Genomic DNA, 26302 nt, shown 5'->3' on the forward strand with positions numbered 1-26302 from the left:
AAGAAAAGTTGGGTTTAATTTAACTTAAAAGAAATCTGGAAAAGGAGAAAATATATGAACCTTAAGGGAAAAAAGAGAGGAAAGATAGCAAGAAACAGAATGGGAAGGGACACTTCTCTACAATGTACAAAATGCCCTATGTGGGCCGGGGAGAGCACTTATCAGCCTCTATCACTAGACTCAGCTCTGAGAAAGCAATGGCTTATTTGAGTTTTTCATTGCTTATTCTATCCTGTAATTCACACACCATCTGGGGCCACACACTCTCCACTCATCTTTAAATCCTAAAAGCATTTATGTCTATTACAACTGTTCCTCTAGCCAACAATTATTAATGCTGCTGCTGAGTAGAGTTAAGCTTTTTTATTTACACAGGATGTCCCAAAGCTTAAAACTTCACTAAGATTTTTGGGATATAATGTATTTAAAAGAAAATTAATTTAAAATTCCTAGCTTTGAGACTTAGTTTGTCATCTTGAACAATTCACTTCCTTGGGATCTTTCCTCTTCATCTATATAACAAAGGGATTGGTCTAGATCAAGACTTCTTAATTTTGAGTACAGGGGTTAAGGGAAGAAGAGGTACAAAGGCCATGGATGGAATTCAAAAGGGCCATGAATTTAGATGAAAAAAAGTCACCTTGGATGAGAAAAAAAAATTACACTTACTTTTTACTAATGTCTAGCTGAAATTTAGCATTTCCTTCCATTATTAATGTAAAGGACAAACCACATTATTATTAGTGTTGACTTTTTACCAACAGAAATCACAAATATTTTCATATAATGATAGTAATAGCTCATATTTAACACTTTAATCATAGCTAAAATTTGCATAGCACAAAGAACTTCCCAAATGTTATCTCATTTCAATCCTCACCACAACCCTGGGAAGGGAGGTGTTATAATTACTATTCTATGTTACATATGGGGAAACTGAGTCTGGGAGAGCTTCCCACAGCTAGTAAATGTCTGAGGCAGAATTTAAAGTTAGGTCTTCCTGATACTGGGTCCAGCACTGTATCCACTGCCCTACAGCAATCTCACATCACATTACAGTTGTTACAGATACCTCCAAATATCATTCATGCTCATTATCAATTCAAAATTACTATAGGTATTAAACTTGTTATACATATATTAGTGTATCAAAAATTTGGCTTTTTTATATCCTGATAGCAATATTTCAATATAATTGGTTTCTTTTGTAATCTTACATATTTTACTTATGCATTTAAAAACAATTTCCTGAGCAGATGGCAAAATGTGATGCTCTCAATAACAATGAGAGGTAGGTATTATTATTATGCCCATTTTACAGATGAGGAAACTGAGGCTGACTGATTTGTCCAGGATCACATAGATCCTGGTGTGTGAGGGAAATCTGAACTCAGCTTTTCCTCAACTAAATATTTAATCTCCTGAATTACCTTGCTATTTAGCACCTTAATTGCTGACACCCAAAGTAGTCAGTCTGCCAAGTTTCCTTTACAGGGTAGTTCCCTACCCTGTGTCCCTCTCCAGGATACTACTCTTTTATTCACTGGCCTACCAAAATCACATCCTTCCCAAATTCTCTCCCCTGATCTCCAAGAGTGTTTGATAAGGATTTAGGGAAATGTATCAGTAACAGGACCAAAAGTCAAAGTCCTTGGGGTACATCTAAGCCAGAAGCTTTTAACCTTTTTTGTGTATCATAGCCCCCTCTGGCAGTCAGTCTGGTGAAGTCAATGAGCTTATTCGCAGAATGTTTGTAAATGTGTAAAATAAAAATGTGTAAAAAAAAAAAATAGGAGGATTGGGCCCATGAGCAGTCCCTCATTTTGCAGTCTAGGGAAAATAAAAAGGCTTATTCTTTTCAAAATAAAATCACCCAGGTACTAAGAAATGGGATCCCAAGCTAGGGCTCTTTTGACCACATCACACTGGATTCCTTTGTCCATGATTTAGTAATGTCAGGATAACAAAGGTAATGAATTATGTAAAAACGTATTAATCAATAATTATACAAAATATAAGAAAATATTTTAGACAATTACATATAAACACATAATTGTACACAAATACATATAAATTAAATTATATGAATATATAAAAATAATTATATAGACAAAAACAATTATAAAATGTATGTACCAACAATTATATAAATTTATACTAAAATGATATGTAATTGCAAATAAAATTTTATAATTAGATAAGTAGGTATAAAATTATGTCACAAATAAATTAAATTATATAAGATAATTACACATAAGTATATAAAAATAAAATTTTTTAAAGTTTGATAAAAATGCATCAATCAACAAATTTAAAGCAAAATTTCACAGATCCCAGGTTAAGAATTCCTGACCTAATAAATGACAAAGATGAGGAGGTTTGAGTCTCCAGAGATGAGGTGATCTGTCCAACATCACACGGAGCTAGAGCTATGGGTAGTGATACACTCCTATAAACCTCAGCTACTTGGGGAGGTTAAAGTCGGCAGATCTGTGGGATTTGTAAGTTTGGAGTTACAGCAGGCTAAACTGATCAAAGGTTTACATTAAGTTTGGCATCAATATTGTGGTTGCAGGAATCACCAGGTTGCCTAAGAAGAGGCAAATTGGTCCAGGTCAGAAACTGAACAGGTCAAAGGTCTATGCCAGATCAGCAAGAGGATTGGTCCCATGAGCAGCCCCTCATTTTGCAATGTAGGAAAATAAGGAAGCTTATTCTTTACAAAATAAAATCACACAGGTACTAAGAAATGGGATCCCAAGCCAGGGCTCTTTTGACCACATCACACTGGATTCCCTTGTTCATGATTTGGTAATGTCAGCCACCTTATCTACCAGGCTACTCCATTCTAATCTAGCAATCAGTGTGTATTCTCTTCCCAAATCATCATATAACAAAGGATCAGCTAGTGAGGATACAGATTTGCAGGCTCGTTTTCAGCACACTTCTCAAGCTTTGGATTGATAAGGCTAAGGAAAAGAGCTGGGTGTGAATTAACAGCAAGTTGACATAATAACTCTATCACATGATCATGGATTGAGATACAAATATGGCTTTACTCAGCTACACTGATGTCCTAAGGGCACATCTATGTTCTATCCATGTAAATAGTACCAGGACTTCAAATCAGAAAGACCTATATTCAAATCCCATGTTAGGCATTTAATAGCTATGTCACTGAGAACAAGCCTCTTTCTCCTTCTCTAAGATGAGGAAACCAATACAATCTGCCTTCCAAGGTTGTTGTAAGGCTTAAATGAGATCATCTATGTAAAGCAGCTATATAAATGCTAGCATTATTAGTGCTATTTTTATTATACTATCTGGGTTTCAATATTCTCCACAGCCTGGTACCACTAGAAATGCATTGTTACTTCCCAATATTAGCCCTTCAGTTGTCTGGTCCATCCCTTACCATCCCTGAAACATGTCTTATTTGTGCCTCTTGGCACAAATTGACTGATACTATTCCTTCACCTTTGGAACACTCCCAGATTAATGCCCTACACATCCCAATTCTACTATCTTCCATGTCCCATCCCTTCCTTCCTTCATGAAGTCTCCCCTAGTGCTCTGGCCAGTGCTAAGCTCTTCCTTCCCTCAAGTTAACATCTGTTCTACACATCTTAAGTATTTGATTTATCATCATTTTAGCACTTTATTACAAAGTCTTAGTACTGTTTTCTAATAGTTTCATGTGTGTCAGTCTTGTCTTCCCAACATGATCACAAGCCCATTCATGAATCCAAAGAGGCGATTTCTTTTAGAGAGCAATGGAGTATAGTAGAGTGCTGGGTTGGGCAGTCAGTAAAATCTGGGTTTAAATATTACCAGATTGGTCACGTGAATATAGGGCAATTCACCAAACCACTCTTTCAGTCAATAAGCCAGTCAGTCTACAATCAATTTTTTTAAACTAGAGAAACATATGTTTCATTTTTAAATATATTTATTTAATATTTTATTTAACAAAATAGCATTTACAAGCATTTATTAAGCACTTGCAATATACCAGGCACTGTACCTGAAATGGAACCCCACCAACAGAAAAATTTGTTTTGTTTTATAGTACATGTTTTTATAGGAAGTAGATAGGTGGCACAGTGGATAGAACGCTGGGTCTGTGGGCAGAAAAACCTGAGCTCAAGTAGATCTCAGAGGTTGGACAGGTCACATAACCTCTGTTTGCCTTAATTCACTGGAGAATGAAATAACAAACGACTCCAGCATCCTTGCCAAGAAAACCCCATAAACAATGCGGCCCATGGAGTCACAGAGTAGGAAACGCCTGAACAACATTTGTATAGAGTTACGTAGATTCATTTTTCTTGTTCTCTTGATTGAAAAGTAGGGAGGGTCAGAAAAAAAAGAGGATGTAGGCTGAAAATAAATTTATTTTTTAAAAGAAAAAAAAAAAACAAAGAAACAGAATCTCAGTTTCCTCACCTGCAAAATGGAGGTAGTATATCATTAGCTTCACAAGCTCATTGTGATATTCAAAATCAACGAGATATGTAAATGTTTTGCAAACCTGCAAATGCTACATATGTATAAGCTATTGTTATTCTCTTGTATCTCCCCAGGATCTTGCGCAGAACAGGATACAAGTTGGTCGATCAAAAATTACTTGTTGAATTACATTTAATTTCAAGGACTGTTTATGTGAAATAAAGTTCTTACTGAAAGATACAAGAGTTCAGGTTTACAAATAGATAAATATTTACTTGGGTATTCAGAACACACTCATGTTATATAATGTTTGGCATTCAGGGAATTTGGAGGAGAAAAATAACCACTTCACTTATATTCATCAAGAAAGCTTTCCTGGAGAGTAGGATTCTAGCTCTTTGTGAAAGCGAGGGTGCTTGATGAGAGAGAGGAGCTATTTTGCTTTACTGTGCATTTGTTAAAAAGGGTTTGTTTGGGTTTCCCCCCCTCCCCAGTTTTGGGGAAGTAAGAAGGGAAGAAAATAAATGTTTGCTAATTGAAAAAAATAAACAACTAAAAGAGGGGAAAGGCATCTGAAACTTAGGGAAATATTAGGATATTACAAGATTAAAAAACAGAGAAATTGCATAGTGTTCAGCAGACAGAGTCAAAGCAGGGCATGGGAACATGTAGGAAAAAATGACTGAAAAAAATCACAAAATCTACACAAGGTCTGTAGAAACTAGATATTCGTTCTTATGCATAGAAGGGACCGTGACACCTTAGACTTTCAAGGATGCTAGTAATATGTTCAGAATCATGAAAAATAAATATCCAAAAAACAGGTCAAAGAATTATGTATAAGACCTCCCAAATAGCCTACTCTAGTGGAGATGACTCTGGAATCTAAAAGTCTACAAAGATGGGCTACAAATTCTGCCAGGCTTGACCCTGCTGAAAAGCTTTCAAGGCAAGGCAACAGATCATGTCTGTTTTCTGAGGATCATCAACAGACTGTCCAGTAAGTGATGGATTTTTGGCCATGGCAACCCATGAGACAAAATTGCTCTCTTCTAACTTAGCAATATCAGTGGCAGAGTATTAAAAATGGGAACCCAGGCCATTCAGAGCTGGTGCTCTAAACATGCAATCACACGGTAGTTTAGAACTCTTATGGAACCAGAATGAGAGATGGGAAACAGTGCTGAATTTGGACCCAAAGAATGGAAGTTTGAATTTGGATTATGCTACTTTAGGGAAGTCACATATAACTAAACTCCTATGAGCCTTTAGTTTCTTCTTTTAAATGAGATAGCTGGATAATGGGTGACTAGTCTAGAAACAACCTATTCTAAGCTCTTGGTCTATAACTCTATGATCCTAAGTAAACATAAAAAATGCATGATCAAGGGACAGTATAATGAACAGTCTGGTTGGAATGGAAGTTGAGAGATAGTGGAAGAGGGGAGGATAAATTGGAAAAGTAGCTTCTAGGCATATGAGAAATGCTGAAAAGTTAGGTTTCCTCAGTGTTGCAAGCTTTAAGGTAAAGGGGGGTGGGGATACCACTGATTAAGAGGTTTTCAGAATATGAGAGGTTAAGAAAGGTTAAGATTCCACAGAACAATTAAGTGATCAATTGAAGCCTTGAGCAAATAAAGAATTAGGGAGCTAGGAAGGCACAGGGGGATTCAGCCAATCAGAAAGTCTTGTGTTTTTGAGAAAATCTCAAACTTAAGATAATAGCTGATCCAGCCCAAACTAGTTGGGGGTCAATGACCTGACTTGACCAAATCACTACTGCACCTGCTTAATAGACTAATTGAATATTAAACAACACACCCCATAGGAAGAGTTTTCTACCATTTTTTAACATGGGATGGATGTATGGGGAGGATGGGGGTAATGTTTTATACATATTAAGGGGGAAACATGTAGTGGGCGTGTCAGAAAAATTGTAACCGGGATGAAATAGACCAATCCATTCTCTGAAGGGAGGGGCCATGTCCCACCAAGAAGTATAAAGGTTCTCCCACTTCTGTGCTCAGGATTCCCTCCTCTCACTCCCACTTTTAGAGGAGTGAGGCCTACTTCTGGCCAGAAACATTAAGATAAGACAATTCCTTAAGATTCTTCTTTAATAAATTTTCCTTGATATCTGATTTTCAGTGTCAAGAGTGTATTTTTAACAGAGCAGAATATGGAAGGCCTTAAAGGACAAACTGAGAACTTCAAGCTCCCAGCAGAATGTAAGTTCCCTGGCAGCAGGGATTGTTTTTGCTACTGTACTTCTAGGATATCTGTGTCTTGTAATATAGTAGGTATTCAATGTTTGCCTAATTGAATTAAATTTGATTCTTTAAGTAGAGAGAAGCCACTGAAGGCATTTGATCAGAAGAATAACATGGGGAAAGGAATATTTTGGAAAGATGAATTTGAAGAGGGAGATGGTTCAAGATGTGTACATTATGACAAGATTTTATTATAAAGAAGAAAAGGGGGAAAAGATTGAAGTAGGAGATAAGATACTGTTTAGAAAGAGTGGATGAAACTTTAAAAAATCAAACCAAGGTTTTATTGTTGGGCATAAATCAAGCACAACATCCTATTTACAAGAAAGCAAATTGACCAAAAGAGGTTACTTGGGGAGAAAGAAGAATTCTGAATTATAAAATGTTACACTCATCTTTACAATATTTGCAACCCTTTCAAAAATCATTTCCTCATTTGTAAATGAAAAGACTAAGCTACCTTCCTATTTCCAAAATCCAGTCCCCTTTAAAATTCTATGATCAAAGGATCTTCTACAAACAAGCCTTTCCATATCCTCCATAATATTGATTCTCTCCCATTTATCCTGTCTCTAATTTAACTGTACATGGCTGTTGATGTTCATTAGACTGTAAGTTCCTTGAGAACTTGGGCTGTCATTTACCTTAATTTAGTATCCCCAACATATAGCAGGCACTTAAAAAATGCTTACAGACTGACTGATTGACTGACAAGATGTGCTATTATTGAAAGCATAATTAGGAAACGTTCCAAAAGGAGTATTTTCATACACAAAGTTGTATAGAGTTGTACACAAGGCAGATGTCTTAATGTACTCATAAATTGTTTGGAAAACCGAAGCCACAGGGCATATAACTTGCTTTTATTAATGATGTACGTCATGGAAAACAAATAATACCAAGGAACTAAAGAGGGACAGAAATATAAATGAAGTCACCAGTAAAATTCATCATGGAAAGATTTAATAGCCCACATAATAGGCCTCATCTGCAACACCACTAAAGAAACCAGTTCTGCCCCACTGTCCTTTCTTGGATAATACACTCTTGAAATTCTTATAATCTATTCCATCAATACCCCCCCCAAGTTTTTTTCTTTGTAAAATTCTTTTTTGCAAAATATCAACATGCGCATGCACGCAGACACACACACACAGACACACATACACACACAGACACCTCAAATGGGGAGAGAAGAAAAGGAAAAATGGTGTTTTGTGGAAAAAAACTGCAAAATGGAAAACTTTTAAATGCATACATATAAATGTTAGGAATCATCAGGCCTCAACAGAAGTGTTGTTATAGCTATACCTTCTGCCTTCAATTTATACCGTTAGTCTATTTTTTGCTTTAAGTCAATGCGGTTGTTATATGAAGCACATCATGGAGTTGGTAACTAAAAATCAACCTCTTTGGGACTTAATTTTCTCATCCAAAAATTGGAGCTATAATCTGTACCACTGATCTGGAAAAATTACTGTGAGAATCAAATGCATATACTTTGCAATTCTTAGAGTATGTTGTTACTATTACACACAAGCACCTAATTCGTGTCATTCACACTGTAGATCCACTTTTCTGATATAATGAAAAGGATGGAGCCTCCTGGAGATTTAACCAATTTGTAAAAGGTCTTTGCTGAAAGCTCATTAGCTTGAAATTGACAATATAATACAAAAGAACAAAAACAATAGATATGATTTAGAGATATTTATGTATCAAAGGGCAGAAATAGGGCAATCTCTTTAACTCTGCTGGGACCTCAAATACTGATACAGTTCAGAGCATCTTATTACCAGAAAGATATAAATCAAAGAGAGTTTAGCTACGAGCAATAAACTCGATTAGTGTCGGGAAGAAGTGACTTTAAAGAAAGTTTTCAAAGAATTGGATCCAGGTAGCCTGAATAAAAAACAGCTATGGGAAAATATTTTTTAAAAACCAAGAAACATACGGCAGTTGATAGGATAGGAAGCAAGAAAAGGCTAAGAAGACTAGGTAGCAAGTGAGCAGCAAGAAAAAAGGAGCACTGAACCTCCAGAAAAATTTGCTGGCAATATTATCTTTGGGACAGGAGAAAGGTCTTCTCCATGAAGAGTGGTAAAAATCCCATTCCTAGAGACATTTAATACCAGACTGGACAAAGCAATAGCGAGGATCTCAGATGGAATGCTAGCCTCTGAAGAAGTGGGTGGACTGAAGATGACCTCTCAGATCTTTTACTTCGCTCATTTTTTTGATTCTATGAAGTTTTATGGGCCACGGCCTTCTGCCAATTTCCTCTCTCCCCAGGGTGCCCACTTTCTCCTTTTACAAAGGAGGCAAATTGCATCCTTCATTTTAAACAGATCTCATTGTTCTCAATGAATCAGTAATTCTATCCTGGGTAGAGAAGTTTGACAGAAAAAAGCCAATTCCTAAACTTATAATTGTCTGTTGTTCTTTTTTCATTCTCTCCCCACCCCACACCCCACCCTGGGATTCCTGGGGCTCTAAAATTTACCATAAACAATGAGGAAAGCATGTTTGACAGAAAATGAACATGAAAGAACTGTGTAATCAGCAAAATTATTAATATTCATCCCATCTCTAGTCTTCTGTCACAATGCTGACAATAACAGCATAAACCATTAGGCTTTATTTAGGCCTATAGACCTCTCTATCAAACCTCCCCAGAACTGTTATTACATGGCATTTTTTTTCTTTGTGCAATATGTGACAGGGAAATGTTTCTGAAAAATCCTTTCTTTTCTCCCACAATGGTAACATTTACCTTTTTAAAAGATTCAAGCAAATAAATGCATTCCTCTGTACAATTAACCATAAAAATAAATGTAATGAATATGAGAAGGCCATTAGACAATTTGGAAAAGTTGTTCAATATCAGAGAATCCATATTAGAGAGAAAAAAGCAAAATGTAGAAGGAAAAAAATGGTTTGGAGGCAAAGGGACCTGTCTCCAGATTCTAGTTCTTGGAATCAAAGTCAATTCCCATCACTTGGGGAGTGATTAAACACTATGGGGCATCCCAATGTAAAGGAATAGTATAATATTGTAAGAAACATGGTCCATTAAGAGCACAGAGATTCATGGGATGACTTATACAAAGTGATGCAGAATGAATAAACCGAACCAAGAAAACAATATAAATACCGGTGACAACAGCAGTAAAACAACTAATGTTGAATGTTTTGCAATTATAATGACCAAGCTTGATCCCAAAGAGGATATTTGAAGATAACTCCCCACCCTCACTCAGCTCTTTTGCAGGAATGGGAATTAATAGGTATGGAATATGGAAGAGAAATAACCATCAGCCTTTGGGGATATATTAATCAGTTTTCCTGAACTTGTTTTCTTCCTTTTGTTATACTTTCATATAAGGGATGATTCTGTACAAGAGAGAGGAATAATTAAGTGATTTTAAAACAAAGAACAGTAATAAGAATTTATTTTTCACAAAAATGAACTCTAGTTCTACTGTTTATTACCTGCAAAGTCAATTCTTTGCCTTTTCATTTGGGAAATGATAAAACTGATCAAAAGCATTCTAGAATCTCTTCCAGTTCCATATCTCTGTGCCCATGATGCCAAAGACATGCCTTCTTATCTTGACAATTCATGAAAAAGTTCCTTTACAATTGCTATTTATTTAGACTTCTGAAGCTGTATCAACTTCTATCACTCCTATTCATTTAAATATCCCTTAGGTATAATCAAAGAGGAAAATATCTTTCCAGAAATCTCTTATTCAGTACATAGTGGGGGGAAAAAACAGAAGCAAAAGGGAAAAAAGAGAAAAGAGATCCACACACTTCTTTCCCAGAATTTTCTATACTGAAAAACCATGAAAATTAAGAAAGACAACCTAGGGAGCTCTGAAACTCTTAAAGACCCTTAAAGACAAAAAATGTACTTTGCCTCCTCAAAAAGGTAAACAAGGGTCAACCTACAAGATGACATAGTTTATGTCCCACAAATTTAATTTGAAGACAAATCAACTTGTGTCCAAGGCACTAACTGAAAGAGACCTTAAGGGTCAGGCTATCCTGTTGATAAACATGAAAAGTTGTGAATTAGCACTAAGAGAAATGTAGTCTTCATTAAATAATGTTATTTTTGTTCTGTCGCTAGCAGAAAGGAAGCTTTTTAGACCCAGAAATCTTTCCAGATAAATCTCCAGACTGGTTGCCAGAGAAGAGATAGTGCAAAGCCTAAAGGGTACAATGAAATTAACAGAAAAATTAAATTCCTTTCTTCTAAGGAGCCAGGTCTGACAAGGGAAACAGATCTTTTATCCTGAAAAGATGCAGATTTCAACAGGAACTTCCCTATACAGTCCCACACACACCATCCACCCAAAATGAGATGACATTCTGGAGACATTGTCCAATGCTCTTGAAAGTAAGTTCATAAGCCACTCCAAGGCGTGAGAGGCCTGATACCACTCCCTCCCTCCAAGATTTCTGTAAAGTAGAGCGGGGCCACTGCTCAGCTTGGAAAAGAGAGATATCAGAAGAGCTATTTGTTGCCCTATAAAAAAAATCACGCAAACGTATGTAAAGTCAGGGGCCTTTCTTGCCAGGGGCCAGGGGCTTTTTAGAGATTTTGAAAAAGGTCCTAGGCCTGTCTGGCAGGCTTTTCTCTCCTTTCCCGCTGCACAGTGCCCGCTCCCTCGTACCCAGGATCAAGGTGAATCGAGTTTCTCACCATCTTCGTAGTTCTTGAGATAGTAATCAGGACCAGGGCCACCGCGACTTTTTGCCGGGTTCCTCAAGTTTTGGAACTGGAGGAAATCTGTCCTCTTGCCCCCGAAACGCAGAAAAGCAGGAGACAGTCCCCGAGCCAAGGTCACCAACCGCTTAGAGCTGCGAAGAGAAGAGAGAGATAAGAAGAATTGGGAATCGGTGCGTAAAAAGGAAGGCTGGGTGGCCAAGGACGAAGTACATCGCATCCTTCAGCCCCTAAGTACCCTCCAGGGACCGGAGCCGAGGCCTGGGACCCTGCAGGATGGGAATTCTGCGCGTTCCCCCTCCCCACGCGGCGCCGGGCTCCGGCTGCTCCGCTTCCTCCTTCCTGCAAGTCAGTCCCGCGTAACTTTGTCGGGACTTCGGCCAGATGGAGCGGGGCCGTCCAACATTATCTGCGCTAAAGCTGTTGAGCTCCCAGAGTTGCCAGTTCCCCTGGGGCTGTGACCTCAACTCTCAGGTATAGTGGAGGCTCTTTTAAAAATGGGGATCGAAAATTACCGGTGGGCTGCAGTGTCTTTTTTATATTTTTTTGTTTAAAGAAGAAACTGCGGCTGCTGCGACGGACCTGTGGGGCAGTAGCGCCCAGCGCCGTGGGACTCCGCTCTGCGGCAACCAAGCGCGCTTTCCGGTGGAGCATTCCAGCCGCCCGGCTCCCGGCTGCAGAAGCCCGGCTCTGCCTCTGCTTCCCGATCCGCTGCCGCCTAGTGAGACTTTAGCAACAGGTAAACGTGCTCACTCTTCTCAGCCCAGCCTGCAGTTTGGAGACTTTCCCAAGCCCACAATTCAGGTGGCCTCTGATTTTTTTTTTTAAGTTGAATTTTCCTCTCCAGTGCCTTTTTAACCCCATCCACCCCGTAGCTCTCGGGGAAGAGAAATTGCTGGGGTAGATCCCAGAACGTCTTGTCTTCCGGAGGAAAAAAGTATGCAATGCTTTTACGCTGGGAACGTGGAGTTTCTGCAGCTGCTGAAACCCAGCCTGCTCTACGGAAAGGCAGTCCTGGGCTTGGATTCCGCTGTATTTTCCTTCCTCATCCTCCGCATTTGGGAACTTTTTTGCAAACTTTTGGATTAGGGAATAAAACTCGTGCAGGTATGAGAGCAGTAAGTTAAAACTAGCAATTTGGAACTTCTCTGCTTGGAGAAATGTAAGCAACCAATTTTGCAACCGCGGCAAATGGAACTTTGAATGCACGTAAGTAAGCATGGGAACTCCAGAAAGTAAGCAACCAAAATAATTAGCCGAATAACATGTATTCCTTTACAGCCAGTTGATATTACCATAGGGGACAATATGAGGGAGGGAGAAGCAACAGAGAATAATAGAAAATACAGAGGATTTAGTTAGTTTAAAAAAAAATTTTTTAACACTTTCCTGACTTAGAACTGGGGAGTCAAACTCTACCTGGCGACTCTAGAAGGATGTAAAGGAGATAAAGCTGGAGAAGGGAGGGACCAAATTTTTAAATATTGCAGAATAAGCCAAGTCCCTTCTGGAGGTTACGGTTAAGTTAACGGAAGGGATTTATGAGCCCGGGTGATCCACTACAAGAATGACAGAACAGTCATTGGGCAAAAGGAGCCTCCGAAAAGTGGCATCAGGTAGGGCATAGGAAAACTTCCGAATTCCATAATTATATTTCTGCACCTGAGCAAGCTGTGAAAAGAACGCCATGTCATTATGTGGCATCTTTCCCTAATGCACACTCAACCATTGCAACTCGCAAATAAACCCCGGACATCTTTCCATAAAAGCCGCCGTTATAAAAAGTCTTTTCTGCAAGCCAGCATGGAGAGCATAGCATGGCTGTGGAGTTAATTTTGGTTTGATTTTTTTTTCCAGAAACTATATATAGACAAACTAGTGCATGCTGTCCATCACAAACATGTCATGTTTATTTCAAGAAACGCGCGCTTATTGCCATACACACATTCGCACTGCGTAAAGAGACACGCATCCACATGGATCCTCTCCTTGGCCACACGAGCACGCTTTCTAAAAGAAAGAACAAGCCGCCCTGCACTGTTTTCCCTCACCCGGGCAGCAGAGATATTGACAGGGATCGAGGCGGCTCCGCCGCTGTCTGGGAAGGTCCTCCCGCCCGGGACGTTTCATTCCACGTGGAAGCAGCACTCCACGTGTCTCAGTCCCGAGCAGCTCCCGGGAGATCCGGCGGATTCTCCCTCAGAGGTAGGAAGGCCGGTCCTTGGAGCCGGGAGCAAAAGGTGCATTTCCCAGCGGGTGAAATTACCCACGAAAGAAGAGCATCGGATCGCAGCCTCGGGAAAGAAAAGGCGGGACTGGGGCGAGCCCTCTCACTCTCTGTCTCTCTCTATCTCTCCGTTGGAGACTCGGGGCTCTAAGGAGGTTTACCGATAGCTGAGACTTAGTGTTGGAAAGAATCGTTTTTTAAGTCAACATTTACTTCAGCTTTGTAGAAGCTTTATTTTTTTTTATACTACATCTCCTAGTCCCTAATGCGACTGGATCGTGGTTGCAATCGAGCCGGAGAGTTTTTAAAAAGAAAGAAAGAAAGAAAAGTATAGAAAACTGGGGGGAATGCAGAGCGAATTACTTGGCATAGCCCGGAGAGCAATTGGACAAACTTTGGTCCATACTCCCTCGTTTGCTAATCCGCCTGCGACCCATTCAAATTTAGAAACATCCCCAAAGTATTTTAGGGATACTTTAAGCTTCCCTTATATACCGTAAGATTGGGGCGAAGATTTTTTTTTCTTTCAAGAAAAACTAAACTATGCACAGTTACCGCAGGAGACTTGAGGAGGAGGGACTGAGAAAGGGAGGAGGGGGGCATTCCATATATAAAAAGCTGTTTGCCAGCCCTAAAGGCTGGAGGAGACCACGGAAGATATTTAGTTTTAAAATAATAATAATAAATCCGTTATTGTACGCCGATCAGCCTCTGCTCTCCAGCTGGGAGTGGGAGAAAATTAGAGAAACTATCTTTCCGTGGAAAATTCCACTTTCGTGCGATCCCTGCATAGTGCACACATAGGCGCGCGCGGGTCCACACACAGACACTCACTCACACCCCTTCCTCTCAGGTCTTTGTTGCCAGAGACGTTTCTTTAGTTTGCAACTAGCCCCCTCGTCTTGTTTCTTTTCAAAAAGAGACAGGGAGGGCTAATTGTTGTGGATATATGTAAGCACAACATTTTTTCAGTCATAACTGATAAGTTTCTGAAATGCTTTTCTGCATTGCAAACATGTGCATCTTAATAGAAAACATTGCTTTTCTCAATCACAAGTTACAGCCCCAGAGCAGGATATCCAGAAGAAAAAGCCTCCTTCTATCTCTGCTTTGGGAGAGATCTGCTTTTTTTTTTTTTCCTTTCCGCTCTTGGAATGGGGGATGGGAGGGGGTGGGGGTTGTTTAAAAAAAAAAAAAAAGTATGATATATCGAAGCCCCTGCCTTACCTTAAGAAATCGAGCCAGCCATCATGAATGATGGAAGGGTCCAGCTGTAGAGAGAGGAAGTTTTCATTGACTGTCCTGACTGGGCTCTTGGTGCTCACATCGAGAAGAATCAGGGTCTTTTCCTTCACACCTTGAGACTTGCCTACAGGAAAAATTCTCCTGTCTCCAGCTTGGGAGGAAAGAGAGAGATGTAGCATCAGAGCAAGCCACAGGGCCATCGGGCTTAGGAGCGCAGGGGGGCAGGAGCTGGTATAGGGCATGGCGTGGAGAGAAGGCACGGAACTCCCTAATTAAATCCCTCTGATTTGAGCCCCTTCTTTCTACAGGGTCTTGCTGGTGACTAATTGTCCTTATCTAAAGTGTGTGTCTGTCTGCCTTCCCCCCCCCCTTTTTTTTCTCTTCCTTTTTTTTTTTTTTCAGTGTTTTGGTGCTGGTGGAGCGAACTCACGCCCCTGGCCAGCCTTTTCAGCGACTGGTGCCAAGAGTCCTCGTTCACCAGCGCCGCCCCTTTAAGAGATTTAGACTGACTGCAGACATTTTGTAACTTTTTAAAGGTAAGGGAGGTGGGGGGGAGGCGGGAAGTGGGGGAACTGAAGGGGGGGTGGGAGAATTGTAGTCTCCTGGTTTAACCCTCTAGAGTCTGGATCTGGGAAAGGGGAATGTAGCAGTAGTGTTCTCATATTCCAGAGATGGTACGAGCTGCCCCGTTTTCCTTATTTCAGTGATCTGCCGGGCAAATAACGCCCAATCGGAGGCCTTTTCACCTGATGTCTAGTCATCGAATTGTTGTTTCCCCTGACGCCGGTAGGCATTTTGGAATCCCCGGGACAGTTGTCCGGCGGTGACCTTTTCTCGGTTGGGAGAGAGAAAGGAGAGTGGGGTGGGGCTCTGCGGTGGGGAAGGTGACTACTGCCACGCGTAAATTGTACAATGAGCTTGTCTAAGTTAAGCCGGTTCTACATCGCACAGAACAACGACCTAAATGTATCCTTTAACCTTTAGGGGGCAAAGGGCAGTTCCCAGAAGGAAAACAGAGCTTGACCGAGCGCAAGAACCCCTCTCTGCTTCCCAGCTGTTCCCGTGGGACGTGGAAAGGAGCCCAATCAGCTTTGTGACCACACTAGAAGGGACCCGGCTCCTCCGGAGTGGCCACGGACCTCTGCCCAGGGCCAGGACTGAAAGCCAGTTTGCTCTGTTCATGGGTAGCAGTTCCCCAGAGCAAAGGGCAAACAAATCTTTGGCGGGAACGATGAGGATTAAGAATACAAGTAGTCTATGTCGTCTGGCTTGGCAGCAGCCCTACCCACCCACCCGGGTCGTTTCTCCCGGTGGCAGAAGAGAAGGATACAGGCCTTTGTTTTTTCTTCCCAGAGGAAGGGAAGAACGACGGCATTTTCCTTACTATCCAGCTGATCCCACTAAAGAAGCAAAGCTCCTGGGAAAGATGCCCCGGCAGGAACAAACAACTTGGCTCTCACCCTAGCCCGGAGAAAAGGTAGCAGGACCTCCCATCTACACCCCCAGAAAGTTGCTGGCAAAATGAAGGAGCTACTTAATAAAGATTCCTCCCAGCCCTGCTTTCCAAGACAATCAAGGAAGGGATGAAGAGACCAGCCTCTTCTTGGACCTTGCCAACCCAGTGATTCTGGAGCCTACTACCATCAACGTGGTATAGAGCAAGGGTCCTGCAAGAGAGGAGACAATGAAGGGGCAGCCTTGGCTTTATCTGGAAAAGGTTTGATGAGTTCCAAAGAGAATCCAGACATCCCCATTCATACTAAGTAGCCCACCAGATCTAAAATTAAGGTGTTAAAATTTCTTTCTTACTCCAGGCCTATCTTTTCATCCTCTCGTTTACTATTAATGTTTTGGAATTTTTCAGATATTTTTAAAGAGGTGATAATTTTTACTAGAATTTGCAATATAAGTAACTACTTCATAGAGTAGAGTATATGGTGAAATTAACCAAGCAGTTAATTTTTAAAAATCTTGACATTAATAATTCATATTAGCAAAAACCCTTGGAGTCAAGTGGTCTTATTCTCTTTATCCTTTTAAAGTTAAGACCAAGGCTACCAATGCCTGAGTGAAGGGGAAATGAGAGTGGGGAAGGAATAATTGTTTATCTGGGGCCTACTATGTGCCAGACTTGTGCTAAGTGCCTTACAAATGTTTGATTTGCTCCTCCATTGGATGACTTATTCAAGGCTATATAGCTAATAAGTGCAAAAATGCAAAGATGGGACTTGCACCATCTTCCTGAGAGTCTGTCTGCTATTCCTTAGTCTTAAGGATACAGTGTGGATAGAGCTGTATACTTATTAACTAAGCTAGTTTTTGCTTTGTTTTATTTCTACATGGTGACTTCTAAATGATTTAATGAAGAAGGATTATAAAATCAGGTATGAATGTGCATAATCATTTGCAAATGATTATAAATTTAAGTAGTGGTTTTCCCCATTTCTTGGATTTAGGGCCAGAGAAAAGCAGGCACTTGAAGAACATACTAAGATTTTCAAATGTCTGAGAATATTGCTAATGCAAATTTTGTTCCTCTAACAATCATATCAAGATTTGCTATGTGACAAACTGGAGAAATAAAGAGTTAATGTTTGGGGGGCTAAGGAAAAAGTTAGGCTCACTATATATTGTATTGCCTGTAGTTTTAATTTTTATGCTGATAAGTATGTAAAGGCTGGGTCTTAGTTACTCTAGCAAACCTGAGATAGTTTCAACAAAACCCCTGGGTAGTACAGAAAATCAGCATTGATATAATAAAGCATTTGCTTTTTAATTGCTGATGAACTACCTCCCTTCAAGCTGTTGTAATTCTGGGTTATATCTCAGGGTTTTAAGACCCAGAAAGTATCTCAATAACATTTATATTTATAAATGGTACCAAAAAAGCCCAAGTCTGATCAAAAAAAAGTCTGACTGCTTTCCTCTTGTGTTAGCTATTCAAAGCATCCCATGGTGGTATTTTGTCCACGCACTAATTCAAGTCTACCCTTGAGGGACAGAGAGAAAGAGAGAGAAAATCAATATTAGAGTAGTCATATGTGATTGGTTCATTGTGTTTTTGTTCTGTGGTCTATGTACCCATTAATGTAGGGGATATGAATCAGCATTGTGGTTTAGTTTATAAGCTCCGTGGGGACAGGGTTTGGTTTTTTTGTAGTTCCATTTGTATATGCAATATCAAACTAATTAGTGAGAAAGACTGCAATTATATTAATGACAAATAAATATGCTTGGATTGCTATAGAATCTTGAAAGATCAAAGTAATCTATGAAAGCAAATTAAATGGTGGGTTTAGATTGGTGACCTACAAGTGAGTAATGTTAGACCCCCAGTCCTAGTGGCCTTCCTGCAGGTGGGGGTTGTAGCCTTCTTCAACCTGTTGAGTATATTGTACACAAGGAGCTAAATAATATTGGATACTTCTGAAAGACAAAAAAGAAAAAAAAAAAAAAGTTCTCCATTTCATGGAAAGTCTCGGGCACAAAACAGCCTTGTGATGAGTTTTTTTTTTTTTTTTTTTGCTGAGGCAATCGAGGTTAAATGACTTGCCCAGGGTCACACAGCTAGGTGTTAAGTGTCTGAGATCAGATTTGAACTCAGGTCCTTCTGACTTCAGGGCTGGTGATCTATCTACTGCACCACCTAGCTGCCCCAGATGAGTTCCCTTTTGATACTTGAATGTAAAATGGACTCACTTTCCGTCACTAACTCTGCTCTAAGATAAATAGCATTGGAATAAAATATGTTATGTGATAGTTGTGGAGGTGAAAGCAATTGTCTAAATTTCCTGGGTCTTTTTTCCACTCATTCGATGTATCACAAATTCTTAAATTCATCTGCCCCATTTGTCTACTTCCTTCTACCTCAAAACCCTTATTCCAAGTTGTGGGTCTTCCCCCCAGCCTTGTAACTCAGAACAACTTTCAGCCCAGCCCCAAATGCCTTTTTAAGGAAATAATTAGGCTTTTTTTTTTACCCAAAATAAAGGTAGAATCTGGGTTTATATGGTGACTCTTCAATAAAAGCTCATACTATGAGCAATGGTTCTTGAAAGCAAAAAGAGCTTAAATCTGTATCTATAATGTACTCTCTGCAGTGTGCTCCTTCCCCCTCAAAGCTCAAGGCCCAACTGGGGCTGTATTTTATCTCCTTATGCATACCCATTAACAAAATTTGGGTTTACTGCTACCTTCCTTCCTTTTCTTCCATATTCATCTCCTTCAGGGTCACTTAGTCCCTGACTTCCACAATTAGTGACAATTAGTAAATCTTATAAACTCATTTTACTAATGTGCTAATGACTAGGAGGAGCCTTTCCTCCAGTTCCTAAGCCACCTGTGCATCGTGGCAAGGACCTTCTGGCAACACTAAATTATTATTTGATCTTTCTGTTGTGTTGTATTTATTACTATTACCTAGCTTCTGTGCTAGCTCAAAGTGACTGCAGTGACCAATGTGGGGGGAGAGGCGACTTCTAAATGACTAAGATAATGCTGAACATGCCATTGTACCCCTGCCATAAAGTGTTGTTGGTTCCAGACTCTTTTTGGAGAAATATGAAGAAAAAAAGGACCACAAAGGAGGTGAAGAAGACTTTGGATGGCGAACCAGAAAGTCCTTCAGACATGGACATATTTGGGAGCTGCCTCCATCCTGCTTCTTATTATCTCCAGGACTTGAATTTTTAGAGACTGCTGAGAGACCCACTTTGTGTGAAATGATCCTCTCTTTTCTAGTTGGAACTGAGATCCTAACTGGGTCCAAACTGAAGAGTTCATTCACTCCTGTGTATTTTGGGGCATATTCTCATCTGTAGAATTTCTCTAATTTATCTTTGCTGTTTTGCTTGGATAAATGCATTTACTCACATTTGCCATTTGCAATGGTCTTTTTGTATAACTAGTGGAGAGAGCAGTGGAGAGGAGCTAAGCTGATTAGCAATAATCACTAATATTTATATAGTAGATATAATGCGCGAGATACTACGCTAAGTACTTTACAATTATTATCTCATTTGTCTTACCAATCCTGGTCGGTAGGTAGGTGCTTTTGTTATTCCTATTTTACAGATAAGGAAAATGAGGCATACAAAAGTTAAATGACCAGGATCACACTGCTAGTAAGTGATTGAGGCTGAATTTCAACTGGAATCTTCTTGACTCCAACCAGTACATTATCTAACTAAGAAAAGAATCTATTCTTAATCAAAAGAGTAATGAAAGAAGCAGCTTTTGTTCTGAACCTATCATACCCTGAGACCAGAGACTGGACAGCTAGATGGCCCAGCTGAAAGGGTGCTCAACCTGGAGTCAGGAAAACTCATCTTCCTTAGTTCAAATCTGACTTCAGACATAAATTAGCTGTGTGACTCTGGGCCAGATACTTAACATTGTTTACCTCAGTTTCCTCATCTTGTCAAATGAACTGGAGAAGGAACTGGCAAACCACTCCAGTATCTTTGCCAAGAAATCTCCAAATAGGGACATGAATAACCATATAGAATCCTACTTGACTGATAAACTAGATCAAAGATATTGCCCTCCTTGGAGACTGGAAAAGAAATTGCCTGGTTGTCCAAAAATTTACCCACCTTTCTCCTCCAAGTCACATGTTGGTGGCACAGATCCTACTCTCTGCAAATGTGGATCAGTCCTCAGATCATTTATATTCATGCCATCAGCCAGCTGGCAGTATTAGGGAACCTAGCAGAATAATTCTCAAACTTTCATTCTTCATATCTTTATACTGCTAAAAATTCTTGAGGATCTGTCCAAAGTTTTATCTATATGGGTTATAGTTATAGATATTTACCACATTAGAAATAAAAACTAACTTCGAATTTGGAGACCCTCTGAAAGGGTTTCAGAAACCCTGCCCTGAGCATTCTCTGGATCACACTGTGAGAACCATTGGTCTAGCACACCTACGTGTGTGTACATGACCTTGGCACAAAGTAAATAAAATAACTAATAGCAATGAAGTTAGAGTAAAATCTGGTGTCAGATTGTGTGTGTACAGAGAGTAACTCTTCAAAAAGAGTATCCCTCTAGAAGGCTCTTGTCCCTTAAAAAGTTTGTAACCACTGACATAGCCCTTTGACCTCCTCAAGGAAATGAAGCCTATTTCTGTCTCCAACGCCAGAAAATCAGTATTTACTGACATATACCTTGGCCCATATGGAAGGGGAGACACTTCCCCCCTTATTTATTAAGCATGACAACTTCCCCCAGGTCATTTCTCCTTCCTAGACCTCAGTTTCCTCATTTGTAAAATGAGTACTAAGGTCTCTCTAGCTCCAGCAGATCTTTAAGTCTGATTATAATAATAGGAGTGTTGAAAGCAACTTTGTGGACTTTACTTTCTACTCTTCTTCCCTCCCCTCTTCCATCAACAGTAGCCCCATAAATAGGGTTAAGAGATGAGATAACTTGTTAATTATAGGTAGAGCCTTTTAGTTGTCTGTGCCATAGAACAAAGGCCAGCAACTCCCTACAAAATTACTTTGAATAAATGTCCAATTTTGCTTTAAAATACTCAACATGAGGACAATAAGTCTGAGCAATCACATGGCTGGGTTTTACATTTCATATGATGAGATAGAGAAGCAGTGGGCTTCCGGAGCATCAGGCTTGAAACCCTGCCCACAACCCTTGGATTTCAGGATGCCCCAGAGATAATACAAACCCCCGGGGATTGAAGTCCCTCCTTTAACATATTGGCTGTATGATTCTGGGCTATTCATACGATCTCTTAATGCTCTAGACAACTCTATATTAGTAGCTAAGAAAGTGATGACCCAAGCTGGTAATATTTCTTCACTTCTGAGTTCCCTATATCAGTGAATTCACAGTTGTAGTTCCTAAGTCTGAGATGGGATAGGGCTGCCTGGAAGCAAACCAGATATTGTCCCTTATGCTTAGCACAGATCCATGCACTTCATAGATGCTTTAATAGTAATTCATGGACAAATGAACAAAAGTTGAAGGAAAGGCTTTGAGTGGATCTCCCTTCTTTGGTGATTTAACAACAGAAGCAGACAGAGGACACTCAAGTTTCCCAATCACAGTACTGCTGAAGTCTCAGCTGATAAAACAATGACAATATCCAACCTGTATGAAAGAAAGCTTAATGCAGGGACCACACAATTTTGTCTAGTGATTCTTAAATTCTTCATATGTACCATTTAATAAAGGTTAGCATTTATATGATCCTTGAAGGTTTGAAAAAACTTTATAAATTTCATCTCATTTGATCTTCACAACAACTTTGAATCAGTAAGCAATATTATCCTCTTTTTACAGATGAGGAAACTAGGGCTAAGTGATTTAGTCAGAGTATACAGCAAATATGTCTGTGGCTGGATTCGAACTCAGATCTTGCTAACTCAAGTTCCACTACTCTATCCCATTTAGCTGCCTCATTTTTCTTATTCAATTGTTTAATTGTCTCTCAGTTATGTCCAACTCTTCAGGACCCCATTTGAGTTTTCTTAGCAAAGATACTGGGGTGGTTTACCATTTCCTTCTCCAGCCCATTTTACAGATGAGGAAACTGAGGGAAACGGAATTAAATGATTTGCCCAAGTTCACATAGCTAGTAAGTGTCCAAGGCCAGATTTGAAGTCAGAAAGATGAGTCTCCTTGACTTTGTGCCTAGTAGTGTATCTACTGCACTTAGTTGCCCCATTTTTTAAAGAATCCTTCCTCATCTTTCTTTTGGCAAACCATAGTTGGAATTATACTTAGATTAAGGTCTAAAGAGAAAAAAACAGTTTCAATGTTATCACATAAAGTTAGGGGTAATTAAGAAAAAGCAACCCCAAAGAAATAATGAGTTTGGACAAGATACCTAAAAGTCTCAAAATGTTTTAAAACATCACTAAGAAGCAGCTGGGTCTATTCATTGATAATAGGCATGCAATGGATAGAGTTCCAGAGCTGGAATCAGAAGGACTCATCTTCCCGAGTTCAAATGTGGCCTAAACACTTCAACCTGCTTGCCTCAGTTTCCTCACCTGTCAAATGAACTGAAGAAGAAAGTGGCAAACCGCTCTAGTATCTTTGCCAAGAAATGCCCAAATGAGGTCACAGAGAGTCAGACATGACTAAAAAACAATGACTGAAAGAGGAGCATGCAATGCAGGGAAGTCACATCCTTCCTACTGATTAGATCAAGTCTCTTCCCACATTTTCACAAATGACAGGGTAGGGAGAGGGGGTCAGGATCTGCTTTCTGATAGAAGAAAGGGACCTCTTGCAGACCTAGAGAGAGATCTGTCCATTCACATGCTTTTGAAATCTATGGGAGTAGGAAATGGTTTGAGTTTGGTTTGTTTGTTGATTTTGATTATCAGTTTTAGTTTTTTGGTCTTCTGTGCTTTACTTTGTGTCCATCTCCAGCTTAACACAATGTCTGGTGCATAGTAGGAGCTTGAGAAATGCTAGTTCTTTTGACTTGATGGTGGTTCACATGTACTCGGGAGCCAGCACCACGTGAAATGAGAAGGTCAGTAATATAACATGCCAGTTGAGGGAACTAGTGGTTCTTTCCTTTCTGAGTGCTAGAGAGATTAGCATGGCAGTGAACCATGAGGGTCAACCAAGGACCAATCCAGTCCAGTTCCTCTGTGGGTACTGAATCAGGAATGTCAGAAGCCATGGGTCTTGAGGGAAGGCAGGACCCATCAGAGTCACTCATTCAGTTAACAATAAGTATTTATTAAGAAGTTATTATATGACTGTGACATATTTAACATGTATAGGACTGCTTGCCATCTGGGGGAGGGGGTGGAGGGAGGGAGGGGAAATGTCAGAACAGAAGTGAGTGCAAGGGATAATGTAGAAAATTACCCAGGCATGGGTTCTGTCAATAAAAAGTTATAATTATGAAAAAAAAGAAGTTATCATATGCTCCCAGGATAGAAAGCAATGCAGAAGCTTTGGTCCTGCCCTCAAGAAGCTTATATTCTAATGGGAAGAGAAACTATGCAAATAAAACTTGTGTACATTAAAGATCTATACAGTACAAATGAAAGATAATCTTAAAAGAAAGGCACTTGCAGTTGGAGCGACTTCCTGCAGAAGTTGAGATTTGAGCTATCTTAACAGAAGCCAGAGAAAATAAGAGTTAAAAGTGAAAAGGAAGAGACTGCCCTTTCAAATGCATCAAGATATGGGAGTTTCTGTGTATAAGGAGGCCAATGTCATTTCATTTAAGAGTAGATGGAAAGGAATAAGGGTAAGAAGGCCATTTTATTCGGGGTTTTAAATGCTAAATTGAGGATGTTGAATATAATTGAGGAGATAATAGGGAGCCACCAAAGTTTCTTGAATAGAGCGAGTGACATGGACTTGAACTTTAGGAAAATCACCTTGACAACTGAATGGAGAATGGACTGGAGAAATTTGAAGGAAGAGGGAAGTTTTACTGACAGGCGAGAAGTTCATTTTGAGTTTTTTGCTAGATTAAATAAAAGCATGTCTAGGTGGAGTACTATAGATATAAAATATTATACATAATATATTTGGATGATTTATTTACTGCATGAGATTTTTCCCTTTTTTTCCTTTCTAGTAAGAGGTGATTCTTTGGAAAGGGGAAGGAAAAGGAATATACTGGAAAACAAAGGTCATATAAAAACAATATATATCAATAAAATATTTTAAATATTTTTTAATACTTATTCAAATAGAAATCTGGCCTAGATTTCATGTTTTATTAACCTGAATGTTTGAAGGGGGCGGAGGGACCTTTTAAAGAGAGAAAAGTTAATAAGATAATGGTGTGTCAAATGTTTTTTCTAGATAAAAGAATGAGTCAAAGAAATTTTATAAGGTGACCCCCCCAAAAAAAATTTGTACCTAAATTAGTTGCATCAATTACTGGAGCCTAACACTTTTGAATAAAAATTTTTGAAAAATTATGGTTCAATGCAGAATAACCTCAAGAAATGCTAGAAATATCTCATGAAATTGCTTAGGGTGCTTGGAATTGGAACAATGAAAACATAGGAAGCCCATCTGCTACTATCTTCACTCTGCCCATTATGTCTTCTGCCATGTTAAGCCAATTTATCCTTCAGAAATTCAGGTGAGCTCTGGGAGTTCATCTAGAGAAGCAAATGCCTTTTGCATGGATGGGGCTTTTGTGAATAGACAAGAATAGGTTATTCCCTTGAAGGTTAAATATTTTATTAATGAGCATGAAAAATCACCAAATGAAGTAATAATAGCTTTCAAATATATTATTCCATTTTATCATCAATTCACAAAGAATAAAAGACAGACTATATCTTACAAATAAAGAAAATTGGATACAGAAAGATTAAGAGAATTAATATGATACTGGGAGACTCAACTATTGTCCTTTTAATTCTAACCTAGTAATATTAGACCACGCTTCTAGTGAGTTCCCCTATCAAAAAAAAATAGCATTTCAGATGCTCTTAAGATTATAGTTTCAGTGTTCTGTAACTTCAAAAGCTTCAAATTACCATATCAGGCATATAGTGGTTACTTAATAAATGTTAATTAATGCTAATGATTACTTGTATAATATAAAATGCATGTCAGGCAGTTTGCATTTACATTATTGTAGTCATAACTGAAAACTCTGAGAAGCAGCTGAACTCAATCAAGTCAATTCAACTTAATGAACATGTTTTTAAAATGGCACTGTGCTAGGTTCTGAAAATCCCTGTCCTCAAGAAGTTTATATTTTTTTGGAGGAGGGGAATGAAATAATAATAATTCTACTGGACAGATGATGGGAAACCAAATATGTTATTCTCTGTGTCAATTCATTTTGGTGGAATATTTTTCTCTGATGTAACAGAGTTCTGGGAGGAGGTCATAGGGGAGATCAGAAAATTACCATGAGATTTTAAAAAGACATAAATTAATTGATGAACAACCAAATGTCAGGAGTAGACTTCAACCTTGTGAGTCTGAGTATTTCAATTTTCATTCTTAGCATCCTTTTATATTACTACCAGAATTCCAACCATTGAAGCGGTTGGACATTTCTTCCCCCAGATTATTTTATAGATGAGGAACTGTCACAAACAGGGATAAGTGACTTGCCCATGGTCACCCAGCTTGTTTTTGATTGACCTCAAATTTGACCATTTGAGGTTAGGAAACTATTATTAAAATTTTTAATTTATTAAAATTAAAAGTTCAAACTGAATAAATATTAAATTAATCATTAAATATTGATATTAATATCAATATTAATTAATATTGAATATCAATAAATATATCATAAATAAATATTAAATTTTAAAAGATATCATTGAAATAGAGGCCATACAGCAAAAACAAGAGATAGAAGTTCAACCTATAAGTGCTCCATTGTTACCTGAACTGTCAAGA

The 26302-nt window shown here is 39.1% G+C and overlaps 1 protein-coding gene and 1 long non-coding RNA gene across 2 annotated transcripts in view; one reads left to right on the top strand and one right to left on the bottom strand.

Moving 5' to 3' along the window:
* Positions 1–15314, bottom strand: part of HPSE2 (heparanase 2 (inactive)) — a 677809-nt gene extending 662495 nt beyond the window's left edge. Inside the window, exons 1-2 of the mRNA XM_031956226.1 lie at positions 14909–15314; positions 11431–11588 (exon numbers count right to left, since the gene is read on the bottom strand). Coding sequence (XP_031812086.1) covers positions 11431–11588; positions 14909–15168 — 418 coding nt within the window. The 5' untranslated portion in view covers positions 15169–15314. The remainder of the gene's footprint in view (positions 1–11430; positions 11589–14908) is intronic.
* On the top strand, positions 11584–18468 carry LOC116421921. The gene is made up of 4 exons (XR_004232515.1): positions 11584–12663; positions 15329–15462; positions 15631–15712; positions 15911–18468. It is a non-coding gene; the product is annotated as an uncharacterized LOC116421921 (long non-coding RNA).
* Positions 18469–26302: the final 7834 nt, after the last annotated feature.

This window comes from Sarcophilus harrisii, chromosome 2 (genome assembly GCF_902635505.1).
Source record: "Sarcophilus harrisii chromosome 2, mSarHar1.11, whole genome shotgun sequence".
Classification (NCBI taxonomy): domain Eukaryota; kingdom Metazoa; phylum Chordata; class Mammalia; order Dasyuromorphia; family Dasyuridae; genus Sarcophilus; species Sarcophilus harrisii.